The sequence below is a fragment of the Cucurbita pepo genome, chromosome LG11 (assembly GCF_002806865.2).
Source record: "Cucurbita pepo subsp. pepo cultivar mu-cu-16 chromosome LG11, ASM280686v2, whole genome shotgun sequence".
NCBI lineage: Eukaryota > Viridiplantae > Streptophyta > Magnoliopsida > Cucurbitales > Cucurbitaceae > Cucurbita > Cucurbita pepo.
In genome coordinates, this window is record NC_036648.1 from 4106163 (window position 1) to 4130999 (window position 24837).

At 38.4% G+C, this 24837-nt stretch overlaps 4 protein-coding genes across 5 annotated transcripts; 2 read left to right on the forward strand and 2 right to left on the reverse strand.

The window, feature by feature from the left end:
* Positions 1-8: 8 nt before the first annotated feature.
* Positions 9-3030, forward strand: LOC111806099 (pentatricopeptide repeat-containing protein At2g18940, chloroplastic-like). Its single transcript, XM_023691455.1, has one exon. It carries the CDS (start codon positions 170-172, stop codon positions 2696-2698), a length of 2529 nt encoding a protein of 842 aa, XP_023547223.1. The 5' UTR covers positions 9-169; the 3' UTR covers positions 2699-3030.
* An 881-nt stretch (positions 3031-3911) lies between these two features.
* On the forward strand, positions 3912-16226 carry LOC111806100 (adagio protein 1-like). Its single transcript, XM_023691456.1, has 2 exons — positions 3912-4749; positions 13967-16226. Exons 1-2 carry the CDS (start codon positions 4523-4525, stop codon positions 15573-15575), a joined length of 1836 nt encoding a protein of 611 aa, XP_023547224.1. The 5' UTR covers positions 3912-4522; the 3' UTR covers positions 15576-16226.
* A 732-nt stretch (positions 16227-16958) lies between these two features.
* Positions 16959-20584, reverse strand: LOC111805504 (VIN3-like protein 2). Of its 2 annotated transcripts, none has more exons than XM_023690608.1 (5): positions 20411-20584; positions 20168-20245; positions 18880-19540; positions 18481-18800; positions 16959-18408 (listed from the first exon to the last, which is right to left on the reverse strand). In XM_023690608.1, the coding sequence occupies exons 2-5, from the start codon at positions 20190-20192 to the stop codon at positions 17219-17221; spliced, it is 2196 nt and encodes a 731-aa protein (XP_023546376.1). In that variant the 5' UTR covers positions 20193-20245; positions 20411-20584; the 3' UTR covers positions 16959-17218. The 2 variants fall into 2 exon arrangements, with proteins under 2 accessions (XP_023546376.1, XP_023546375.1); XM_023690607.1 differs by having other exon boundaries at positions 20398-20584.
* Positions 20585-22800: 2216 nt separating this feature from the next.
* Positions 22801-24474, reverse strand: LOC111806063 (40S ribosomal protein S8-like). The gene is made up of 5 exons (XM_023691411.1): positions 24379-24474; positions 24216-24288; positions 23569-23899; positions 23222-23391; positions 22801-23092 (listed from the first exon to the last, which is right to left on the reverse strand). Exons 1-5 carry the CDS (start codon positions 24380-24382, stop codon positions 23011-23013), a joined length of 660 nt encoding a protein of 219 aa, XP_023547179.1. The 5' UTR covers positions 24383-24474; the 3' UTR covers positions 22801-23010.
* Positions 24475-24837: the final 363 nt, after the last annotated feature.

Sequence of the window (24837 nt, forward strand, 5' to 3'; positions counted from 1 at the left end):
TCCCTCACACTTCCTGTGAACTTAAGCCCAATGCACCGGCTAAGTCTTTCACTCAGTGGAATTAGTTTCCTTATCCGTCTCCTCCGTCAACAATCGAGCTCAATTCCGCCATTTTTATTTAACCGAGAAGCTCGAACCTCGAACCTCGAGTTACATATTTAGTGTGAGAATGGAAGGCGCTTTCTTCCCCAACAGATGCCCACTTCCAGTGAACAGACCCATTCCACCAAATCAATCTTTGAAGTTTAATTCAACGAATCCTCCTCCTCCTCCTCCATCGCCGCCCTCTTCCTCGTTTCCGATCGATACCCTTCTTCAGCATCTTCTTCAATTGTCTCTGCCTCCTAATGACACTCTCCACAAGCTCAAACATGTAAAGGTTGCGCAAAAGAATGTTGCTCATTTGCCTTCTCTTCAAATTTCAGTGGATTCAACTAAGAAACGGAGCAAAGGGCCTCAGTTGAAGAAACCCGTCTTGAATTCAGCTCCGGAAATTGTGTACAATGACGAGAAGATTCGAGCTGGGCCTCTTCAATTTCTCTCCAAAAAGGGTATGTGCTTGCTTAATTCAATCGCTGAACAGCCTTTTGATAGCTTGAATGCTTATTTTGATTCTGTCAAGTTTGAGTTGCTTGAAATTGATTTGGTCAGTCTCTTGAAAGCGCTAGACCTTTCGGGGCATAGCGAGAGGGCTATTTTGTTGTTTGAATGGTTTGTGTCGAACTCTGTTTCTGGAAATGTGAAACTAGATAATAAAGCTGTTGAACTTATGATAAGGATTCTTGGAAGAGAATCGAAATATTCAACTGCACTCAAGCTGTTCGACGAAATACCCATTGACAAATACTCGCTTGATGTTCGCTCTTGCACCACCATTCTTCACGCTTATTCTCGAAATGGCGAGTATAAGCAAGCCATTGCCATGTTTGATAGAATGAAGGACTGTGGCCTTTCTCCAAGTTTGGTTGCATACAATGTGATGCTTGATGTTTATGGGAAAATGGGTCGTTCTTGGGATAAAATTTTAGGTTTGTTGGATGAAATGAGGAGTGTAGGTTTGCAATTTGATGAGTTCACCTGTAGCACTGTGATATCTGCTTGTGGAAGAGAGGGTTTGATGAATGAAGCAAAAGATTTCTTGTTTGGGTTGAAATCAAGTGGCTATGAGCCAGGAACTGTCACCTACAATGCTTTACTTCAAGTATTTGGAAAAGCTGGGATGTATTCAGAGGCTTTAAACATCTTGAAAGAAATGGAGGATAATTATTGCACCCCGGACTCTATTACCTACAATGAGCTCGTAGCAGCTTACGTTCGGGCTGGATTCTACGAGGAAGGAGCTGATGTAATCGACACAATGACGCGCAAAGGTGTGACGCCAGATGCTGTGACTTATACAACTCTCATAAATGCCTATGGTAGCGCAGGGAAGGAGGTGAAGGCATTAGAACTGTTTAACCAGATGAAGAAATCAGGATGTGTTCCTAATGTTTGCACGTATAATTCTATTCTTGCACTTCTGGGAAAGAAGTTGCAGTCGGAGGAAATGATAAAGATACTCGTTGATATGAGAACGAATGGATGTTCACCAAACCGAATAACATGGAACACGATGCTTGCCATGTGTGGTGATAAGGGGAATCACAAGTTTGTGAACCGTGTTCTTAGGGAGATGAAAAACTGTGGTTTTGAACCCGGCAGAGACACGTTTAACACTTTGATTAGCACGTATGGCCGTTGTGGGTCGAAGATCGATGCAGCAGAGATGTACGATGAGATGATTAAAGCTGGATTTACACCATGTATTATGACTTATAACGCGCTTCTGAACGCTTTGGCTCGACGAGGGGATTGGAAAGCAGCGGAATCTGTGTTCCTGGATATGAAGAACAAGGGATTCAAACCTAATGAAACCTCATACTCATTGATGCTCCATTGCTATGCAAAAGGGGGGAATGTGAAAGGATTAAAGAGGATTGAGAAAGATATCTATGATGGTCAGATCTTCCCCAGCTGGGTTCTTTTAAGAACACTCATTCTTTCAAACATCAAGTGCAGAGCAGTTGCAGGAATGGAAAGGGCATTTGAGGAGCTGATGAAGAATGGATACAAGCCCGACATGGTTATATTCAACTCAATGCTATCGATTTTTGCTAAAAACAACATGTATGAACGAGCCCACGAGACGTTTCACTTGATTCGTGAAGGTGGACTGCAACCGGATCTCGTCACCTACAATAGCTTAATGAATATGTATGCCAGAAGAGGAGAATGCTGGAAAGCAGAAGAAATCCTCAAGGGACTTATAAAATCTGGCTTAAAACCCGATCTCATTTCATACAACACCGTAATTAAAGGCTTCTGCAGACAAGGACTCATACAAGAAGCAATAAGAACTATGTCCGAGATGACAACTCGAGGGATTCATCCTTGCATATTTACGTACAACACTTTCGTGTCGGGGTATGCAGGACGTGGAATGTTTGCAGAGGTAGATGAAGTCATTAGCTACATGATTCAGAACAACTGCAAACCCAATGAAGTTACGTACAAGGTCGTCGTGGACGGTTATTGTAAAGCAAGAAAATATCAAGAAGCTATGGATTTCGTGTTCGGGATCAAGAACATCGACGATTCGTTCAATTATCATTCCACGCAAAGACTTGCTTCCCATGTAAGGGAGATGATGAGTTCTTGATCTCTCTGGGAGGTATTCCTGCTTGTTTATTTCTTTGTTCATTTATAGAGAAGTACTTGTAAATATTTAATAGCCATTGCAAAACATCAAACACCTTAGCAGCTCATTCATAAATGGGAGGGGTTTGTCATTTGAAATGGGCTAAAGGTTAAGTGGGCCTTGGAGTTTGGGCCAGAATGGGCCTTGGAGTTGGGCTGTAGACATTGATGAAGTCCAACTTGTCCTTTCAGTTTCACAACCTCGTTGAAGATGTCTATTTTTGTATTCTTTTTATCCCTTTTACATGTTGTGTAAGTAAGGATATTGCACTTAGAGGCTTCAACTCCAAAAAACCATTTATGTGCACATGGCTATTTATTGTCATCATCTTATACTGCCTTAATAGTATAAAGCAAATTCCCTTTTACGAATTCGTAATAGTCAAAATCTCACTTTTGCAGTACGGTTAAATTACATCGTTCTTAAAATTTACTTTCTAATTCAATGATAATGCAAAATCTAGATAATATTTTATAACTTTATCATATTTGTCGATGTCTAAATTTAGCAAGAGAAAACTTGCAGCACGTAGTTTGGAAGAGAGGTGACCTGCAAAAAGGGAGATAAAAGACTCACGTGTCAAAGTAAGAGACGGAGAAAGTTATGTATAACGAAGAAGTTGAGACTTTAATTGCCTCATATGAGGTTATAATGATGTATTTATAAGGAGAATGGTCAATAACTTTCCCATTTTCTCTTAAAAACTTCGATATTTTCTCTTGAAAAATCAACAATAATAGATATTATGTATGCAACCCAACAATACTCGTGTAGGACCTGAGTACCATATAAAAAACATGCTATAGATACACTTTAGCCAAAGAGAGTGACAACTTTAGAAACAAAACCCCACCAATTTTTTTTTAGCAATTCACCTCTCGATATGCCTTAATTTGTCAGAACATTAAAAATCTCGTAGATTTTAATTTTCACTTATTAACTTTTTTTAGTTCAATAAATATGAACCCGGACTTCAAAATTAATATATTCAACGTCAAATTAGGTTGATGTTAATTTACGAATTGGTTAGGGTAGTGTAAATAAAAAATTTGAAAAGAGGGCAAGCATGTATATTCACACAAAGAAACACCAAAAATAGTAAGGAGATGCGATGTTTGAACCATTTCTATCAATTACCCCACATGTGAGGGAACTGGCAGTGGAGCAAGCAGTGTGGGGAAATGAAAGGAAGAAAAAAAATGGTAGAAGATAAAAACAGCGGTGGAAATGAGATGCCCTTTTTCCTGAACAAGACTTAGCGTAGACCTAAAGCTCCATGTAAGCCCGATCGAACCAAGCCAAGCCTCGATCCACCAGCCTTAGCCACAGTAAAATCCTCATTTCGTAAAAGCGGCAAAAAGGCTATTCCTTTCCAGAAGCCTCAACCACCCAGTAGTAGCCTCTCCATCCCTGACTTCTCTTCATCAGAGGGCGGTGAAGAGCGAACACGAAACCAAACCAAGTTTTTATTAACCCCGTCAAACCAAAAATCTCTTTCTTTCTCTCTCTCTCTCTCTCTATCTCTTTCTATCTCTTTCTATCGAAGAGCTAAACTTTTAGCTAAATTGCCGAACCCTTTCAACCACTCGTTATCTTTTCCTGTGTGAACCGTCCCAACCTTCTTCAATTTCGGTTGTCGAGTGTTGCCACCGTCTTAATTGTTCGTTTTTGTGCTAAAACCCTATTTTTTGGCCTCCGATCGCCGGATTCTTTTCTGGGTTTTCTTCCTAATTGGATATCTGTAAATGGGTTGAAGAGAATATTTGGGTTTTGGAAGCGAGGAAAATGGAGTGGGACAGCAATTCGGATCTGAGCGGAGACGAGGAGGACGAGGGCTTCTTACTCAACGATGGTGGGCCTCTTCCTTTTCCTGTGGAGAACTTGTTCCAAACTGCGCCATGTGGGTTCGTCGTCACCGATTCTCTTGAACCTGACCATCCCATCATCTATGTCAACACCGTCTTCGAAATGGTTTCTGGCTATCGGGCGGAGGAAGTGCTTGGTCGCAATTGGTCAGTTTATTTGTAAAATAGTCGTATTATATTGATTCACTGCTATTTATGTTATAATTCTGGACCTTATTTAGCTGTTGAATGCGTATTTTCTCTTCCTTTTGTTGGGGTGGGGTTATTTCGGTTGGTTAGAGACGGGCTGGCATTTGTTTTTGATGGTTATGTGTTGTGGTTTCTTGGGCGAATAGGAAGTCTTGGGCCTAGTTATTCTTTAATTTGTCAGTTAGCCTAATGTTGGATGGATTGGCAAGTTCTTGGTCTGTGTATATAGCTGATGGGTAGGTTGCTGGAAACCGTAGTGTGTTCTCTGGAAGGTATGATCGACATCCTTGCATTTCATTTCTTGGGACAATTTAGCTTCGTTGTGAGTTTTTGTAATCAGTTAACGTTTGAAGAATTCTACTCATACAAGTCTCCATAATGGGTCTCTTTTCTCAATATGAGATGAATCTTCAAAGGATGGGATACTCCGATAGGGTAGACGAGTAGTCTTGTGCCTACGGAAATGAACGTCTCAATATGAGACGAATCTTCAAAGGATGGGATACTTTGATAGGGTAGATGAGTAATCTTGTGCTTATGTAAATGAACACTCCTTTACAAGAAGGCATATCATAAATAAAAGGCTTCCTTACAACGATGGATATTTTGTTCCCAAACCGTGAAGTGATTGTCTCTGAAAGGGAGCAATGAAATTAGTGCCGGTTTCTTAGAAACCATTCTGCTCCTTAACATCCATATTCTGCAATTTTTATCAAGTTGTTGTACCATCATTTTCTATTTTATGTGGCATACAAGAATGACCTCTTTGTTCTTAGATTCTATTATTCTCATTTCAGCTAAGAAATCTCGTCTAGGTTTCCTTTTTCCCTATTGTCTTGATGGAGGTTGTGGAATATTGGCGCTGTCAAAGTGTTTTTCTTATCTAGTAATCGCTACTTCTTACGCCCGATTATACAGCAAACCAAATCCCAAAGAAATTCAAAAGGTTTGCATGGATAGTTAGAAGCATACTATAGAAATCTTTTGATGCTAAAGCTTTTCTATTTGCAAAATTTAGAAGATGTGCGTTGCTTTTGAGGAAGGAAGCACCAACCTCAGGATTTTGTACTATGACAATATTCTTGGAATGAGGATTAGGCTTATTGTTATAATTTTTCTTGTCATGCTATGAAGGGGAGGTATTTAGTCTTCTTTTGAGGCTGTAAAAGATGGAACTCTTAGGATTCTTATGATTCCGAGAAGCAAGGTTTTAGGTATTTTGAAGATCTAGGTGTGTATTGCTCTCTGAAGGATGGACTTTATTTTTCATGCTTAGTTTGGTATCTTCAATATTTGAAGTTGGTGGAGATTTTTTACTGGAAAGTACTTTATAGATGGATTGTATAAAAAGCAGTAAAACCCGAAATCTAGGCAAAGGACAACAAGTTACGAAGTCATAATGTAATTGTAATAATAGATTGTAAAAAGAGTCTCAATGATTGGTTACTGAGTTTCAAGGAGTCTAGGGTTCATCAATTTGGTGAATACTTCTTGGTTAGGTTTTTGGTTGAGGACAAGGAGAAGAAATTATTCTCAAATAGGAATTTGTGGAGTTAAGTCGCAAAGAGGGAGTAAGATTTCTACAAAAAAAGAGAGAAAAAAAGGTTGGTTTGATTTAGTGAGATGACAATTCAGCTAGTTTTCATAGGTTAGTATGAACTTATGGCTTTTTCTAGTAATCTCGCGGATTTATTTGGGAAGTGGTGTGTTGGTAGCCAATCTTCTAGAATGGAAGTATTTGGCTCGAAACACCCTTTGAAGGAGGTGATGTTTTATTAGCTTTGAAGAGTTTATACAAAAGCATGGGTCAAGATGGTTTTGACTTGAAAGACGACATTGTTCACAAAATTTTGGTTCTTTCTCAAGGATGAGGTCATGGAGGTGTTAAAGGATTTCCCGGTGAATGGTATTTTGAATTCCCCCATAAAGAGACTTCATTAGCTATGGTTAAAAAAGAAGTAAGGAATTTTTTCAGCAATCAGTTTGGTTCTTAGTATATGCAAGATCATGTTTTTTTAATGAATAATCGAACTTTCATTTAGAACAAATGAAAGTATACAAAGGCGTACAAGAAACCAAGCGCACAAAAAGGGAGCAAAACTAAATAAATAGGCTCCAGTCAAGTAAAATAGACTTAAAAGGTTGATTACAACATCACTCTAGTCCCTTCCTATTATTCATCCTTATAGGCCCCGCTTCCCTTAAGGGTTGATGGAGAAGGAGCTCCTTGACCATCTCTTTGCAATCCACATGTCTAGCAAACCGAAAGTTGAATGCTTGAAACAAACAACTCCAAACCGCTCCAACAAAGTCATAACTCTAAAATTATGATAAGTTCTTTGTTTGCTTCCAACAAAGAATGCATCAAAGTGAGCCTACTGGGCAACTTTCTCATTAATCGATCCAAGATGTCGAACTTTTTTCGTGAATGGCCTGTTATGTGAAAAACGTAACCTTCTTGGGAAATTTCACCTTCCACTATAAAGTAAAGAAAGACACATTTGAGGGAGAGTGGTTCACTGTACGCCAAAAGAGGGAATTATAAGAGATTTGGACTCTGAAGATGAATATCCCTTCGCCCTCAACTAATCTCTGACTCCTCAATCAAGGATAAAAGAGCCATAATGTCTTGGTTTCTTATCAAAAGATAGATGACAAAACCCCAATCAAAATGAGAGAGCCCATCTGCCACCCAATTTCTCATACATAGGGTAAAGAGGTCTATCCTCCAACCACTTATCCTACCAAAAATAAGTATCCCTCCCATCACCCACAAAAAATTGAACAAATTGAGAAAAGAAGGGGAGCTCATCAAGGATTTTTGGAAGTGCATTTAGCCCTATGGACATTCGCCCAAAAGGGTGAGGACTATATTTGCTTGTGATAATTCTGTACCATAAGGTCTTAGATTCAAGGGGAAGCACTGCAATTATTTAGCCAACAAGGTCTCGGTTCGTGCCCTTACATTCCCTAATTCTATCCCCCTAAGTCCATTGGCTTTGTGACCACCTCTCATTGCATAAGACAAGTCCCTTCCCCTCTTCGATCCTCTCCACCCCAAAATCCTTTGTGATCTTTTCATAAGTTTTACTAACAGTACTAGGGAATCTAAACATGGAAAAAATGTATACTGAGATACAACTCAAGAATGAACAAATAAAAGTCATCCTACCTCTTTCTGAAAGTAGCTTTTCTCCCACGAGGCTACTCTCTATGAACCTTATCCACTACTGGATCCAAAAAGAGAAACTTCTTGGGTTTTAGCCAAGATGAAGGCCACAAATAGAAAGAAGGGAATGAGCCAACCTTGCACCGCAAGAGTAGCCCATCCATCCACCTTCCGAGGGTCACCATTCAAACCAAAATCTAACACTTGTCTTTGTTAATCTTAAGCCCAGACATAGTCTTGATGATTGCTCTAATGTGATTCAAATTGAGGAACAACCTTTCCTTGAATTAGTAGAAAAAGATGGTTTCATCAGTGAACTAAAAATGAGATGATCTTTATCCTTTCCAATCGCAGAACTTTCAAGAATATTGTCATCGACCTTGAGAAATAAGTCTACTAAGAATATCCATTGTGAGCATAGAGTGAAAAGGAGGAGGATCACCATGTATAAGACCTCTCAAGGCTCAAATGCTATGGTGGCTTACCATTAATGAGAATGAAGTACGTAACTGTTTTGCTGCAACTCCAAATCTGCCATCTTCATTTACACCTGAAGTCTCTCTTCGCTAAATTTTGTCATGGAAGTTTCTATTCATGTGATCCTGTGCCTTCTTGAAGTCTTAAAGTGACCCTCTTTTGTTTGGGAGTTCTATAGTCCTCAATATCCTCATTATTAATAAGGGCTTGGTCTATAATTTGCTACCCCTAATAAGTAACAAATGTATTTGTTAAAAGGTTAGTTGGTGTGCTGGATTCTACAGTGTTGTCCTTTCTTGTTGCTTCTAGAGAGGGGAGACAAATAATTGATACTTTACTTGTGGAAAATGAAATAATGATACAAATCCTTTCATCTTCCTCAATGTAACTTGGTTTCTTACTAGAAAAAAAAAAAGAAAAAAAGATTATCGAAAGGGGGAAAGATGGTTTAGTTTCCAAAAAAAAAAAAAAAAGAAGAAGAAGAAGAAGAAGAACAGGAGATGGTTGTAATTATTTGCTTCGGCTTATTCTTTTGGATTGAAACCCTTTCTTGTATAGCTAGTTTGGTTTGAATCCAATGGGCCGTCTTTCTGTATGCCATTTTCTACTCTTTTGTGTAAGAAAAGAAGAGAAAAGGGGCAAGCCAACAAAAATTGATCTCGAGAAAGCATAAAATATGACAGGTTGTGATTTTTTTGTTAATGTTTAACAAGTAAAAAGTAGATTGATCTTTGGAAGCTGTTGGTGGAGAAAGTTATGCATAAATTGGGTAAATGGACGAAGTAATGTCATTTTGAAGGTAGTTCAGCTATTTATCAACTTGTACTAGCTATATTACCAACCCTTTTCATGCCAATGTTTCCTATACCAAACAGAGTGGTAGTAAATGTGGAAAGAAATATAAGAAACTTCCTTTGGCATGGTAAGGTGGCAAATTTCGAATTGGACATTTGAAAAGGTGTGAAATTTTATGGCAAATGAAGTAGTGATATTTCAGAGAAACTGACAAAGTTTGGCATAATGTGATCACTAGTATATATAGGCCAATGGAGGAGTGGTTAACTAGGGAGAAAAAAAGGATGAAGCACATAAGTTTTTGGTGGATATTTCCATGATAAAAAGAAAAACATAGTCTTAGAACACTCTTGAATCAAATTTGGAAATGGGAAGTGAATCAAATTTGACAATCAGGATATTTAGATTATTTTCAACCATTTGCTCTAAAATTTCCAAATCTTTATACAACTGTCTGGGGAATGTGCATTTGATTGTTGGGATGATTTTGACGAGTTGGGATATTCTGACTTGGAGAAAGATGGAGGAAATTCAATTTAAGGAGTTTTTTTGATCTTGTAAAGCTACTTTAGATTAACCATTGTGGTTGGAAGAGATGTGAGGACTTGAAATATTCATATTTCCGGTGTCTTTTCCAGTAAATCTTGTTTTATCATTTGAGATAGTCGAAAAGTTGTTTTGCTGAAGATTTCTTCGAGAAAACTTGAAACAGAAAGTGCCCCAAAAAGAAGTCTTTGTTTGATCAGCTTGTCTTCGGGATCAAAATACTTATCAGCTTTAAAGGAAACACCCCATGTTGGCTTCGGACCCATCAAGATTTTGTCTTCACTTTGGAGCTTGTGAAGGCTTGAAGGTTTGAGCCCAAAAAGAAGTATTTGTTTGATCTTCTTGTCTCATAGTTAGAGTTTATGGAGGATTAGTGCTCTTGTTTAATAATATTTGAATCATCATGGAATTTTCAAAATCTGTTTTTAGTGACCTTTTCAAGAGGAAAACAGAGAAACTTTGTACGAAGACCTTGAAATTTGTTTGGAGGTGTATTTGGAAGGAAAGAAACCACCATAATTTTCAATGGGCAAACGGGAGGTTGCGAGAAGTACTTGAGTTAGCTTATGTATATTTGTGCGTTTCCTTAGAAGTGATTAGAAATTATAGTGTGCCTTTACAATCAATTCTAACTGGGGTGGTTTTTTTAAGTTACTTGGATCGTTTATCTGGGTGGTTTTAGCGGTGGTGTCTTTTGGGTCTGTTATTAGGTTGTAACACTGAAGAACTTGTTTTCTTGTTTCAAGAAAATGGAAAATAAGATCACTTCTGTAAATGTGGATGAATGCTGCTGGTTTTTTAGAAAAAGATGGGCTCTTCCTAAACCAAATCCCTTACAAGGGAAATTGGGTCGGTTGGGTTACAAAAATTTGAGAGTTTCTCTACAAACATATATGGGGAGGTTCTTATCCAAAATAGGGATAAAATTCTTTATTTGGGAACCTAGTTTGTCGAGTATCAACATCCACGATGTTCTTCAAAGGAAATCCCCTTGGCTGTACATCTCTCCCTCAAGCTGCCCTCTGTATATGGTGGATCTAGAAATAACTTTTCCAATGAATTTTGGAGCTTTAACTTATCATCTATGGACTGGGATTTGGTTCGCCCAGGTGACATTTTCTCTTTCTAGTGTTTTGATGGGACATCCTTTCAAAGATGAGAAGAAGACACTTTGGTTGAATTTCATGAGGGCATTCTTCTGGAATTGTTGGCTTGAGCGGAATGGTCGTATCTTCAATGTAAAGAAGCATAACACACCAACTTTTGTAGATTCTATCATTTTCTTAGCTTTATCTTGGAGGAAGATAAAACATCCTTTTTGTAATTACAACTTAACTACTCTCGCTCCACAATGCACAAGCTTCTTGTAAATACCTCTTCATAGGGAATGTTTTTGTTTCCTGTAAGGAAAAAGAGAGAGAGAGAGAGAGAGAGAGAGAGAGAGGGATCACTTCTTCAATCTTCCCCATCTAGGAAATTTTATCATTCTCATTTTAAAAAATACGTGGATGGACCACCCTTTTCATTTATGTGGAGAATGGGTGGAACTCTATGTTTAAGTGGTTGGCTGCCCATTCTTTCCTCCTGACTATTCACGAATGAAAATCGTTTTATGTATGCTCGACTTCGGTTGCTGGTGCTATAAAATGAGTACATCATGACAAGAACAGTCACCCAGGAAAATCAACCTTCTTTTTTTAATTGGTGGATGGTGAAAAGAAAGAACTTTGGATGCGACCGCAAAAGAGGCCTTGATTGGAACCCTTTGTCTCTTTGGATAATCAAGCTAAAAATAGGATTTTTGTTGTTACTCTTCATTCACTTTATTAAAAAAAGGAAGGGTAATTTCACAATTCTTTGGGGAGGGTGCACCCATTCTAAGGCAACAAATAATTTGTTCATTGACTGTCGCTTTATCTTGTAAGCTTTTCTTCTCTAGTATCAAATCTCTAAAGGGGCTCCTCTAACTCTTGGAGAATCCTTAGGCATACGCCTGTAGGACAACATTTTAACAATGCATCCCAATAATGGGAGAGGGTTTCTTATGGATACAGATAAAAAAGATGGATTGTCTTAGATTTGTTGGTAGAGTACACCTTTTCTGGAAACATAGACTTCGTATGACAAACATCATAAAGAAAAAGACCCCCTCCTGTTTCTTAGAAAAGTGATGGTTCAAATCTTTACTTTTGATTCTCCCTCTTCAAGGTCAAATTTTCACCATTGTTTGAGATGTCCTTTGAGCTAAGAAAGTTTGGAAAGATGAGCAGTCTTCTTATAAAGTTTCCTCTTTTAATATAGTGGCCTTAATTAAATAAAGGGAATTCTTGGCTGATGCAGCCTTCTCTCCCCCTTATGTTCTCTGATTTCCACGTGGCCTTTGTCGAAGGACCCTCCTGTTGTTTATAGTGGAAGGTCCCTAAACAGGTTCAAGTCTATCTTAAAGAATATTGTGGGAGGCATGTCTTTATCTTTTGTTCTAATAATAAGACTTCCACTTTAGGGAATGATCTTTCGGATGATGAGGAATTTTCCAATGGAAGTGTTAGTAGTTACATGTCTTTTGATGAAGAAACCCTTATTGAAGATTTTAGTACTGGTCTTCTAGAAGACTTCATTAAAGGTTGTTTGATCTCTCTTTTCAACGAGGAATATATCTGGATCTGGCTTCGTTTTCAAGAATATATCTGGATCTGAGCAAAATGGTCACTCCAAGGCCTTTTATCCCTATCATTTTGAAAAACTCAATTTTCCAGATTACTTTCATCAAGCTGCCATCACTCTTGTTCCTATCAATTGCAAGGGCAACTATGACAATTACAATTCCAAAACGGCTGGAAGGTTCCAATGTTTCTGCCATTCTCTGGTACTTTTGTTTATTCATTTATTTAAATGTTCTTGGTTGTGTGGAAGGAGTTTCTTTGTTCTTCTTTTGGTTGTTTTGGTTAGCTCGTGGNTTTCACCAAAGCTTCTAATGGCCAAAGAAAGTGATGTTTAATGTAATTATTCACTTCGTTTTATTTTGTTAGATTGGAGGTTGTTTTGGTTAGCTCGTGGGCTTTCTATGGTGTGCTTTTAGATTCTTTTTAGGTGATTTTATTTGTTTGGTTTTTTGTTGTTTGTTTTCCTCTTTTTGGAAGGTTGTTTCCTTGAATATTATCTTCGTAGTGTAAAGTCGTTTATCATTTAAAGGGAAATCCAGCTCGAAAAGCAACGCTTACATTTCTCATTTCCTCCAACTCAAGAGTCCAACTGGCCATCAATATAAATCAATAATCAATTTTCAGGAGTTTAACCTTCCAATATTTGGAGTTGAAAAATTCATGGTATTAACACATGAATTTATTATTTATTTGGGTTCAAGGAGTCTAAATTTGTAGCTTAGTTCTTTGATTAGTGGGTCATGCATGCCCACTTTATCTATGCTTCAATCTTGAGAGCACCCCATTTATCCCAAACCCAAGGACCTCTTACGGTCACCAGCTGCAACTTCCTTCTTGGTGAGGGCAACTACTCCTAAGAGGTTTTATGGGGGGAAAAATGGAAGAAGTTATAATATGTTTAGTAAACTATTCAAACTTTACATATATACGAACTGCAACATTTCCATACACCTGAGTATAACCAGTGTTGTTTTCTAGCCGTATGTTTTTAGGGGCGATCAATCATGAGCAACACAAGTTCAACCTTTGGTTTGAGTGACCGATACCTTCCGTTGCTAGAAGGATACATTAGTTATATTTCTACTTAGTTTTTGATACTGTACTAAATGGACATCTTACAGTAGAAACTAATAACTGAGGATGAGTTTTTTTAACAGTATTGTCACTAACTGAATTATGGCCTGCTTTGTATAAGTAACATTATTTTTCAGTATACTTGACGATTTGATCTGATGTATCTACATATAACTTATGTAGAGTTTTTTCTCTATGAACTTTCAAAGATCTCGATTCTGTATGTAAGATTTCAGAACACTTGGACGCCTAATGCCCGACCTAATATGATTAGAATTATATGATTTCACTAATGTTATGATGCTTCGGTTTTCTAATGCATGTGTATGCTCTCTCTATCTGCCAGCGCAGGATTACCCTAGCCTATCGTTACACTCCATGTTGATCTTTCTATTCATATATACTTAATACGTGATACTTGCTTACTAACACAGTTGGGATGTTCTTGCAGTCGGTTCTTGCAATGTAGAGGTCCATTTGCAAAAAGAAGGCACCCACTGGTTGACTCTTCAGTGGTTTCAGAAATTAGAAGATGTCTAGAGGATGGCACTGAATTTCAAGGCGAATTGTTGAACTTTAGGAAAGATGGTACCCCATTGATGAATAAATTGAGGTTAACACCTATCTATGGAGATGATGAAACAGTAACCCATGTTATTGGTATCCAGTTCTTCACTGAAGCCGATATTGATTTGGGACCTGTGACCAGTTCTACAACGAAGGAGTTAGCAAAATCGTCTGATAAGTTCCGTTCTGGCCTTTCATCTTTTCGCTTTACATCTGTTGGGGACCGAAATATTTGTCGTGGTGTATGTGGTATTCTCCAATTGAGTGATGAGGTGATATCGTTGAAAATACTCTCACGGTTGACGCCCAGAGATATAGCGTCAGTAGGATCTGTTTGTAGGCGGTTTTATGAGCTGACGAAGAACGAGGATCTCTGGAGAATGGTCTGCCAAAATGCCTGGGGTAGTGAAACAACACGTGTACTAGAGACTGTACCTGGTGCAAAAACTCTTGGCTGGGGCCGGTTAGCCAGAGAATTGACAACTCTCGAAGATGCTGCCTGGAGGAAGCTAACCGTAGGGGGATCTGTCGAACCCTCACGTTGCAACTTCAGTGCTTGTGCAGTTGGTAATAGAGTTGTATTATTTGGTGGGGAGGGTGTTAATATGCAACCGATGAATGATACCTTTGTACTGGATTTAAATTCTAGTAAACCAGAGTGGCAGCATGTTCAAGTTAGTTCTCCACCTCCTGGTAGATGGGGTCATACTCTTTCTTGTGTAAATGGTTCTCATTTAGTCGTCTTTGGCGGTTGTGGTAGACAGGGCTTGCTTAATGACGTTTTCGTGTTGGATTTGGATGCGAATCCTCCAACCTGGCGTGAAATATCTGGATTGGCTCCTCCGCTTCCAAGATCATGGCATAGCTCCTGCACTCTTGACGGCACCAAGTTGATAGTCTCTGGTGGTTGTGCAGATTCTGGAGTACTTCTGAGTGATACTTTTCTGCTCGATCTCTCAATGGAGAAACCCATTTGGAGGGAGATACCTGTAACTTGGACTCCTCCCTCTCGGTTGGGGCACACATTATCTGTATATGGTGGCCGGAAGATTTTGATGTTTGGAGGTTTAGCAAAAAGTGGACCGTTACGGTTTCGATCAAGTGATGTCTTTACAATGGATTTAAGTGAGGAGGAGCCATGTTGGAGATGTGTAGCTGGAAGCGGAGTGCCGGGTGCTGGAAACCCAGGAGGGGTAGCACCTCCGCCTAGACTGGACCATGTCGCTGTGAGTCTCCCTGGTGGCAGAATACTGATATTTGGTGGCTCAGTGGCGGGTCTTCACTCTGCGTCACAGCTTTACCTCCTTGATCCAACAGAAGAGAAACCAACATGGAGGATATTGAAAGTACCTGGACGGCCTCCAAGGTTCGCATGGGGACACAGCACGTGTGTCGTAGGGGGAACGAGGGCAATAGTCCTGGGAGGTCAAACTGGAGAGGAGTGGATGCTAAGTGAGCTTCATGAACTATCATTGGCCAGTTCTCTCATCTGATTTGAAGAGGGAAGAAACAAAGAACAGTTGAGAGAGAGAGAGAGAAAGAGAGCCATGGATTGCAAGATTATGGTGAGAGATTGATTGATGTGTTGGGAGAAATGTTGTTGCTCTGGTCTGGTCTGGTCTGGTCAGGACTCTCTGTATTAGATATGTTTGTTCCAAAAGAGCATCATATTATTCTTGTATGGAACTGTTCTGACTCAGAATAAAACTTTAAAATTCAGTTTGAAACGAGTGATGCCAATACCGATTCTTGCGTTGGGTGTGAGTTTTAGCAAGAATGTTTTCTTCCATATTAGGGGTTAGATTATGTTGATAGAGGGATAGGTATCTATATATAAGTGCATATTCTTAGTATCATAAGAATATTTTGGTCTCTAATGATTCAGATTCTATAGTAGTAGGATTTGGATTTGGAATTGGAAGAAGCAAAGAGGGAGTGAGTCCATGTCTGTCTGTAATAACTTTCTGCCCAGGATTGGAACAACCAAGATCTGAAATACACAGGCAACCACTGCTGGTTCAGTTCCTTCAGCCACTGAAGGAAGAAGGAAAAAGGCATCCATGCAAACCCCCCCACCCCTTCTCTTTTCTGTACAAGTAACACTCTGCTGCTTATCTTATTTATTATATATATTTTGCTGTCTTTGGTTGCCTGTGTTCTACCCTTCATTTTTCCTCTCTTCTCTGCTTCCATTCTTTAACCTTTTATTTTCAACCAGGTAAGCTTCCCTATAACTTCATCTATATATATTTCAAATTAATCTCTATTGTTTCCACTTTTTAATTTAATCGAATGAGTCCCATTTCTATTTCATTCTTTTTAGAATTCTAGCTCTTCTAGAGTGATATATCACTGATGGCCCGGGTCCCTTGGAAGGGGGTCTTTTTCGCTCTCTACAGGAAAGGCCCAAAGTCGATCCTAGGAAACAGTGAAGCTTCATAGGATCTTTCTGTCTAGGTGCAGGTAGTAAGCATCTTCACAGACATGTCTATTTCACTGAGTCTTTCTTAGATAGTACCCAAATCGTTATGCCATTCGGGTGGGTCAAAACTTACCCGACAATGAATTTTGTTACCTGAGGACCATTATAGTTATGGCGGCCGTTTACCGGGGCTTCGGTTGTCAATTGCTCTGTCATTGGGCAGGCGTTAGCCACCATACATGGTCTTACTATGAGTGTTACAGATGGTCTAATGAGAGGAATGGAAGTGGTTAATATGAGAGCTCTTCTAAGATAATTTAGTTGCTCTATCCATTTTTTTTTATCCATTTTTTTTTAGCTCAATAATAGTATACGTACCAATCAAAACACGCACATCTTGTTTGATAAAATGTGACCCATGGTTTCTAACAAAGAATCATACATAAATCCATGATTTCTATGTAAATGGCCACTAATGATTCGGCCAATCCAACCCATGGTGATCAAATAAGTCAGTTTTGTACCAAAAAGAAACGCCAGACTTTGAAATCAAACAATGCTGATCCTGTCACATTATTAACCAAATCCAACAGACTATATAGTAAAATGAAAAATACCAATATTTACATGGTCATAGCTAATACCTTCTTCATGTCCAAAGAATTGCTACCATCATACTTTTCAACAGTTTCAGATTGAACTTCATACCAGAAATCAGTGCCACAGCTTCATGCAGAACCCAGGCGGTGTCGTCGTCGGTTTTTTGCTCGATATGCATTCCGAGAAAGTATCTACAAGTTGTTCTGCAAGAGATGCTGGATCTTCAATGAAGGTATCCACAAACACTTTCACAATCTTCACTTCTTGTTGGGATGCTCTCAAGCTGTACCAAGTAAGAAACTTCTGTCTGAAATTTTTTTCGATATGTCCTTCGCACTCTAACCATCTAATAACCTTCACATAGTGTTCAAAATCCCGATCCGAAAGACCATTTTCAGTACATTTATCGTCCTGTCTTTCCCCAGTTCGCATCTTCGACGTGCCACCATCTTGAGGTTCCCCACCTTTTCGAGTCCTGTTGTCAATGTCCTTGCAGTTGGATTCCAGTCTCTCACCCCTACCAAGACTGTCCTTTAGCACTTCAAGCTTGCAGGGTGTAATAGGCAAGCCATCTTCAGAACAGCCAACGAACGGCTGGCGCTCCATTCCAGACCGAACAAGAGCGCCTAATTGATTATTGGCGTTGAGTTTCGGCGCAGATGGTCCATGCCTGTTCTCGAGCTTTGATCCGACAGAGTTGGGAATCAAACATACAATACCAGCAGCATTTGCCTCATCCAGCACAGGTACTGTTCCTGCTGCTGTTCCTTCTTCACCATTGTCACTGAGGTTAAAAGCATCAGTGGATAAAATAGCAGAGGAATGCATTTCCATGCCCTTTGAATGGGCGGTCGAGTTCTTTCCTACGTTATCGGTTCGATCACTATAGGGAAGAATGTCGGTAGTTTCGTCTTCAACCGAAGAAGGATTCGAAAGGTCGCTACAGTTGGTTGCATGGCTTTGGCTTCTCTCAATTTCTAAACAACCTGGGTTCTCTTCTACCTCCCTAATTGTTGAGAATTGAACTTCAAACTCCCTCAACTCCCTTGTCCCTTCAAACAAAACAATTTTGAAATGATATTCAGTAGCAGGTGATAGTCCCATCACGACACACCTCGCCTTCGGTTGTTGTAGAATATATGTTGGTTCTGTTGGATAATCTGCATCATCCGCCTTACGGTGCCATAACGTGAATCCAACCCGGTTCTCAGAGGATGATCCATATTCACAACTCAAAACCAGAGTGAGGGATGTCGACCGAACATCTTCGAAACGAACCATGTTTGTCGGAACAAAACTTGCATCTGCAAAGCTAGCTAACTAAATCACAGGATTCCTAGACAAGCTATTAAAGGATCTGCTTAATATAATCTTACCTTGAATGTCAGGATTAGGCACAATATGTAAGGATTTGCTGGAGAGCATCGAGTCGAGTATCTCAATAGCAGAAGCACAGAGTTTTTGAACGTCGGGTCCCGATAAAAGCCTGTTTACGATACCTCGACCCATCTTTACTGGTGCACCAGCTATTGGTCCCACTTCAGCTTCAAGCTTCTTCACTGATTCATCAACAATCTGATAAAGCACTTTATACTTTTCAGTTCCATGGAGAAGCTTTTGGCTCAAAGAGACACGATAACACAGTATGTCGACCCTTCGTGTTTCTTTTGCATGAACTAGTTGCTTTCTGCAGCACCTGAAGAATGAACATAACAGGAAAGTTACATATAAGGTCTCACAATTGAAGGACCTTTGGAACCAAAATAGATTATTACCCAAGCAAATCGTTTAGTTTCCCACAAGACACACAGTAGAAGCTCCCATCAATTCCCCTGCTTTGTCCGGCTTTCAAAATGCCCGATCTTTCATCTTTTAAAGCACATTCGAGATGACACGACATGTTGCACGAGTCACCTTGAAACGGAGGCTCCGCACTGCAACTTATCCACAAGCTAGGATCCTTGTTATCGTCATACTGACGACAGATGCAGCAAGAACACCTTCTACAAAACGTATCTTCTGGATTTAGAGTTGCTCGACAAGCCAAGTTCTTGCAGCTCACCGTATGACCCGAATCATTATGAGAACTAGTGCTCGGAAAGTCACTTGTAGGAACTAGATGATCGGATTTCCTCTGCCTTTTGGTAGTTTTATGGCCACTTGCAGGAGACTGTGGCTCAACGTTTTTCGAAACCTCAGGCACCGATGACTTGTTTTCGGATACGAGTCTCAAAAGATGCTCTATTATTTTCTGCTTCGTCAAGCCTGTATATTTCCTTTCTTTCCCCATCTCTGCACACAGGACTTGTAGAATGTCTTGACGACTCCATGACTGCAGTTTCTCACACGCACCGTGTGACCTCGAAATTTCATAAACAAGTTCTCTCTTCTCTTGCATACTCAACTTACTACATTTCGGCGAGTCGAAAATAGCACCTAGAACGTAGTATAACCGATATACATATCACTATCCAGCAAATAAAACGAGCATCATACGAAAACAAATTGACTAACACTTAATTACACCAAAGAAAACAGGCAAGAAACAAAGAACAGCCAGATTTAGAGGCAAAATGAACACAAACTTTTATGCATAGGATCAAAAAAATAGAACTTCAAATCTCTTGTTGCTTAACCATTCTAAGTCACTACAGATTCTGTATGATTCTAATTTGACTCAATTAGATCTCCCAAAACGCCTATGCTATTATCAGATATTGATGGTTTTCTTATATGAAATAGCATACACTTTCTCTAATTCGATGAACTTTAAAGATAGATAACAAGGAAGTTCTGGGTATAAAAAGTAAGAACAATGAACTAAAAAGCCACTAAAACCAAAACATGGGTCAAATCTAGCCTCACAGACACAAGAAATTGTCCTTGTGGTATAACTCTAATGCAAAAGACAACCATCCGACCCTTAGAAAGCCTAAAAAAGAAAGCCATCGGTACCACCAAACCCAGAGAGATAGCAAAACGAAAACCCAGAAGCCAGAAGAATTGAAATGAAAGATATGGAAGAGAAAACAAAATCTGGAGGAAAAAGGATGAAAAGGGTACCATCAAAGGAAGAATCAGTAGCCATGGCGGAAGTGTTGAAGCCTCCACATTACCACCAAAAGACGAACATCTTTAAACCTGCCAAAAAGGAAAAGGAAAAGAAAAGAAGAACATATATACAATTCGTGAACACAGAAGAGCAAAGAGGAAAAGGAAAGCGTAAAATTAAGAGCAGAAGAAGAAAAAATTAGGTATATTCAGATGGAAAGAAAGAGCGGAATCACAAGTACCAAGAAAGGACACCTTGTATTCCGCCACCACTAAAGATCCCATCATGACGGCGGAGGGCTCACAGACCTCTCTCTCTCTAACTCTTTTATGGGTCTTTTTTTTTTAATCTTTTTCAGAAACCAAAACCCAGAAGGGAGAGAGAGAGAGGCTTACAGTGAGCAAAGGGAAAAGAGAGCAAAAAGAGAACACCCAACAAAAAAAGGGACCAATTTGTTATTAAAAATACAATTTTTTTTTTCTTTTTTAAAAAAAAGTTGCAAAATTTAGGAGTTTGGGAAATTTGTAATGCAAAAATCCAAGAACCCATTTTCCAAACAGTTCCTAAATTTCTTCCCTTTGACAGATTTTGCATTTATACTCAATGGGTCAATGTAAGATGCAGGGATCAATATGAGGCGATATCGAGATACGAGATACGCTCTAGTTTTTGACTTTGTGAGAATTTTTAATTTTCGTTCTTGCTTCATTTTCTGTTTCGATCTCAAATAAGGTGAGAAAAATCATCTAAAATGAAAAATTTGCTATGAAATTTGTATGAAGAACAAGATGAGCATTCATTCATTTATGAACGTCCAAGTTCATACTATAATTTTAGACTTCATTGTGTTCAGTGACATATTGGACACAGAATGAAAAGTTCAAGAATTTATTTGTTATACTCAAGTAAGAGAAGTGTACATGAATGAATCGAGACCACATTCCAATGAGAGTGATCTTGAGAATATGATGACTAAATTTTTGCACGGAAACGTGTCGAGGTCAGGAAATAAAAGGAGCAAAAAGGAGTGTAGGTGGAATGCAAATTTGAAATAGGAGAAGGGCTTCAAATGTATCCTAATTTGTCGGCAGTTCTATTGGCATTCATTACCTTATCTTTTATGTCAATATGTGTTAGGCATATATCATTTTCTTCATTTTAAATGCACATGCCTCCATTTTTTTTTTTTTTATTATAAAAAATAATTCATTTATTTAATTTAATGAGGTTTAACAAAATGCTATATTTGTAACTATTTGTTTTTAAAAAATAAATTTTTATAATATCTTTGCAAATATGATTGATGGCTACCTAACAAATAAAGAGAGATAATATTATAAGACAAAAAGTGAGTCATCCAAATGCTCATTATTGCTTCTAAAACTATATATTATTTTTTAAATTATCTTTGATTAAATTTCCTATTGAGTACCCTCCCAATGGTTGACTTTAAGGGTTGTGCCACATAGAATCATTACTTACTACTAAAATTACCTATTTGTCCTTGTGATTGGAGTAAAATTACCTATTTGGCAGTGTGATTTGAGTTTAATTCTTTCAATAATTTTGTAAGTTTTGATCTGATATAGTTCTTATAGTTTTGGGTTAGAGATGGTCTTGAAAGTGTCAATCCTCTATTGAATTTTATACTTTTGTTCGCTCTAAAAGTTTGTTTTATGAATGAAATAAATTGAAAAGTTGACCCGACCATAATTAACATTTTGATAGTTGAAGACCCAAATGATATCTAAATTTTTTAGACTATTTGGTTGCTTATGGCTGTATGACAGATGTTCAGTCTTGCTTGTCTTAGTCGGTTGACAGAGAGGATGTCACGGTCATGCTTGTCCAAAGCATGTTGCTTATAACCGCATGACAGATGTCTCAGTCTTGCTTGTTTAAGTCGGTTGACAAACATTGAGTAGGGGAGTATGTCACGGTCATGCTTGTCCAAGGCGTGTTACCTATGATTGCATGTCTGTTCCAAACCCCTTTCTTATGCTTTTATCTTAGATAGGCCTTTACCATTTCATAGGCTTTTACCATTTCATATCGGGTCAGTACGGGGGTGTATGACCATTCACCAAAATCACGTCTATACCCGCCTGGGCAAAAATGCCCCAAAATGTATTATAGGAGGATAAACTAGTTATCAACTTCTCCCCACCCGATAGTTATATGCAGTAAGCCGTTGTTGTTGCCTTTTGCTTACATTTTCTTATACACTAATTTCAATTTCTCGAATCTTGCTTTCAAAACTCTTTTTCGAAATCTAAAACCGGGATCACAGGCTCAGGCATACGTCACTTGGCCGTAGACGATGCAAGAACGACTAGGCTTAAGAAAGTGAGTACCACAATCGCAAGTCCATTATATTTAAAAAATGTCTAATTTATTATTAATATTTTAAATTTAGGTCTAATATATCATTAAACTCCGTAATATCTAATAGGCCTAATAGGTGCCAAACTAACTTAAATTGGTATCAACATTTATTACCCAAAATTTTAAAATATTTATTTTAGCTATTATTATTAATTACAACAATTAAGCATTTATTTAACAAGCATTGAGCCTAATTTTTCTAAAAAACACAGTTGTTTGCCATTCGACCTAATCCATTAGAACTTTTCTGTAAAAATTGTAGATCAAACACCAAACCAACTAGCTTACATAAAAAGAGTAGGACAAAAGGTTTCGAAACTTGAAAACTCAGCTAATAAACAAACTGTTGTGATCACGAAAAGGTCAAAAAGTAGCAACTATTACCAACAAAATCGAAGTTCCAAAATAGCTTGAAAAGAAAAAAAGAACAGGAAACATGGGCTGAAGAAAAACTCGATTACAAAATAATTTATGCAGCACCAGCTCCCTTTCCCTTCTTTCTTTGGAGCTTCTTCATATAGAATTCAAGCTCTTTGCCCTCCAAGATATATCTGTCAAAAGTTTGAAATACCTCAGTAACATTACCCAACAATCCTTCCTCACCTTCAATGATTGTGTGAAACCAAGTTGGAAAGAACATCGGTAGAATCTATAATCATTAAGAGTGTCGTAATGCTTACCCATCTGCTCGGCCACATTGACCTGGTCTTGATGAGATACAAGCCATCAAACGACCGCTGCTGAATTGTTCTTCGATATGTGGATCGAGCTTACGGTCCTGCTGACGTTTCTCTATTTTGCGCTGGACATGGTTACTCTTCTTTACCTCTTCAGTTGGAGCATCACCTTCCTATCAACCATACAAATCAGTTGTGTTATGGATGGAGTGTCGTATCACATTAAACTAAATGGTATCTGTTAGGAACGCCATAACATTAGATCAGAAACTTAATTAAACATTAAAAAAACTTGAAATTGGAAATTGCGTAAACCGAATCAATCATGAGAGCTATAAATCTTCCTATACCTCTTCCTTCTTAGCAGATGCTACGGTCTTCTTCTTCCGTCCAATATCCACTCCATAATGCTGAAGATACCACTGCTTAAATGGTGCTGCATCAACTTGAACTATGGCACTCTTCACCAAGGTTTGAGTACGAACAAGCTCATTGTTGGATGCATTATAGACCACATCAAGAATACGTGACTTCCTAGTCACGGCCTCACTACCCCAAGAGTAGTTTCCAGTATCAAGCCTAAAAGCACGCCACTTCACATTACCCCCACGAACTCTAATCCTCCTGATTGACTTGTCACTGGATATCTTGGTGTTGGCAGGTTGCCTTCCGAGCTCATACCTTCACAAACAATGAGGTAAGAAACAATAGCAAGAGGGCTTCAAAACACATTAGCAGATGAAAGTTGTAAATTGGATTGACAAAATTTCTTCTGTGATAGTTACAAAAGATGAGAGTTTACACCTTGCCACCAACTACAACACTTACAAACAAAAGATAAAAAATTTCAGCTACAAAATTACAGATTAGTACTGAAAACCAGGCAAAGAAAGATAATCACAAACTTTACCATAGAACTATTAGCAATTAATGAAAAGAAATGGAAAGAAAACTGATTGATCAATATGCACGCAGCAAAATATAAGAAGAGAGTTACTTTCTCTTCTTCCTCCAAGCCTTCTTCTTGCCTCCAGTGGCACGCCTCTTGTGCATAGAATCACGAGAAATACCTATAAATGAAGCCTTCTCAGATTAACAAAAACAAAAAAACGTAAAACATCAAGATATGTAAACAATCTAGGATTTTGTATCTGACATACCCATGTTGCTGAGATGAGAGCTCTTGGCGTGAAGCCAAGTTTAGAGTTCCTGAAAAAGAAAAATCAAACAACCCTTTTGAGAACAAGAGTAAATTTCCCAACAATGCCCATTAATTTTTTTTATTTTTTATTTTTTTTTTATAATAAGTTATCTGAGCTTGGCCAAATATTTCCCAGTGTTCAATTCAACAGCATAAGAGATAATTAAGGCTGTTCGAGGGTTAATTTCGTTTGGGTGTATGAACCATGATCAACATTTATATAACAAACCAGCGACCTAACCCAACCCAACTGTTTGTTGAAAATTAAAATGTTAATGAATTAATTAAGTCTCCTAAAATTAAAATATCACGTATATCATAAAGTACTAATAGCTATTAATAAGAATTCAAAACTTCTTAAACTTCCTTAAGACCAACAACCATCAAAGTCACAAGTTACCTTGGAACTACTATGGTA

Bases quoted from the DNA above. Each gene is read 5' to 3' on its own strand.
- LOC111806100 (XM_023691456.1), top strand. From the start codon at position 4,523: ATGGAGTGGGACAGCAATTCGGATCTGAGCGGAGACGAGGAGGACGAG. The intron at 4,750-13,966 runs GTCAGTTTATTT...ATGTTCTTGCAG, and splicing joins GAAGTGCTTGGTCGCAATTG to TCGGTTCTTGCAATGTAGAG.
- LOC111806099 (XM_023691455.1), top strand. From the start codon at position 170: ATGGAAGGCGCTTTCTTCCCCAACAGATGCCCACTTCCAGTGAACAGA.
- LOC111806063 (XM_023691411.1), bottom strand. The intron at 23,900-24,215 runs GTAACTCTCTTC...TTGTTTGTGAAG, and splicing joins GCTTGGAGGAAGAAGAGAAA to GTATGAGCTCGGAAGGCAAC. The intron at 23,392-23,568 runs GTATAGGAAGAT...TATGGTTGATAG, and splicing joins CATCTGCTAAGAAGGAAGAG to GAAGGTGATGCTCCAACTGA.
- LOC111805504 (XM_023690608.1), bottom strand. From the start codon at position 20,192: ATGGCTACTGATTCTTCCTTTGATG. The intron at 19,541-20,167 runs GTACCCTTTTCA...ACTACGTTCTAG, and splicing joins TACTGATTCTTCCTTTGATG to GTGCTATTTTCGACTCGCCG. The intron at 18,801-18,879 runs GTAATAATCTAT...TTCATTCTTCAG, and splicing joins AAACTAAACGATTTGCTTGG to GTGCTGCAGAAAGCAACTAG.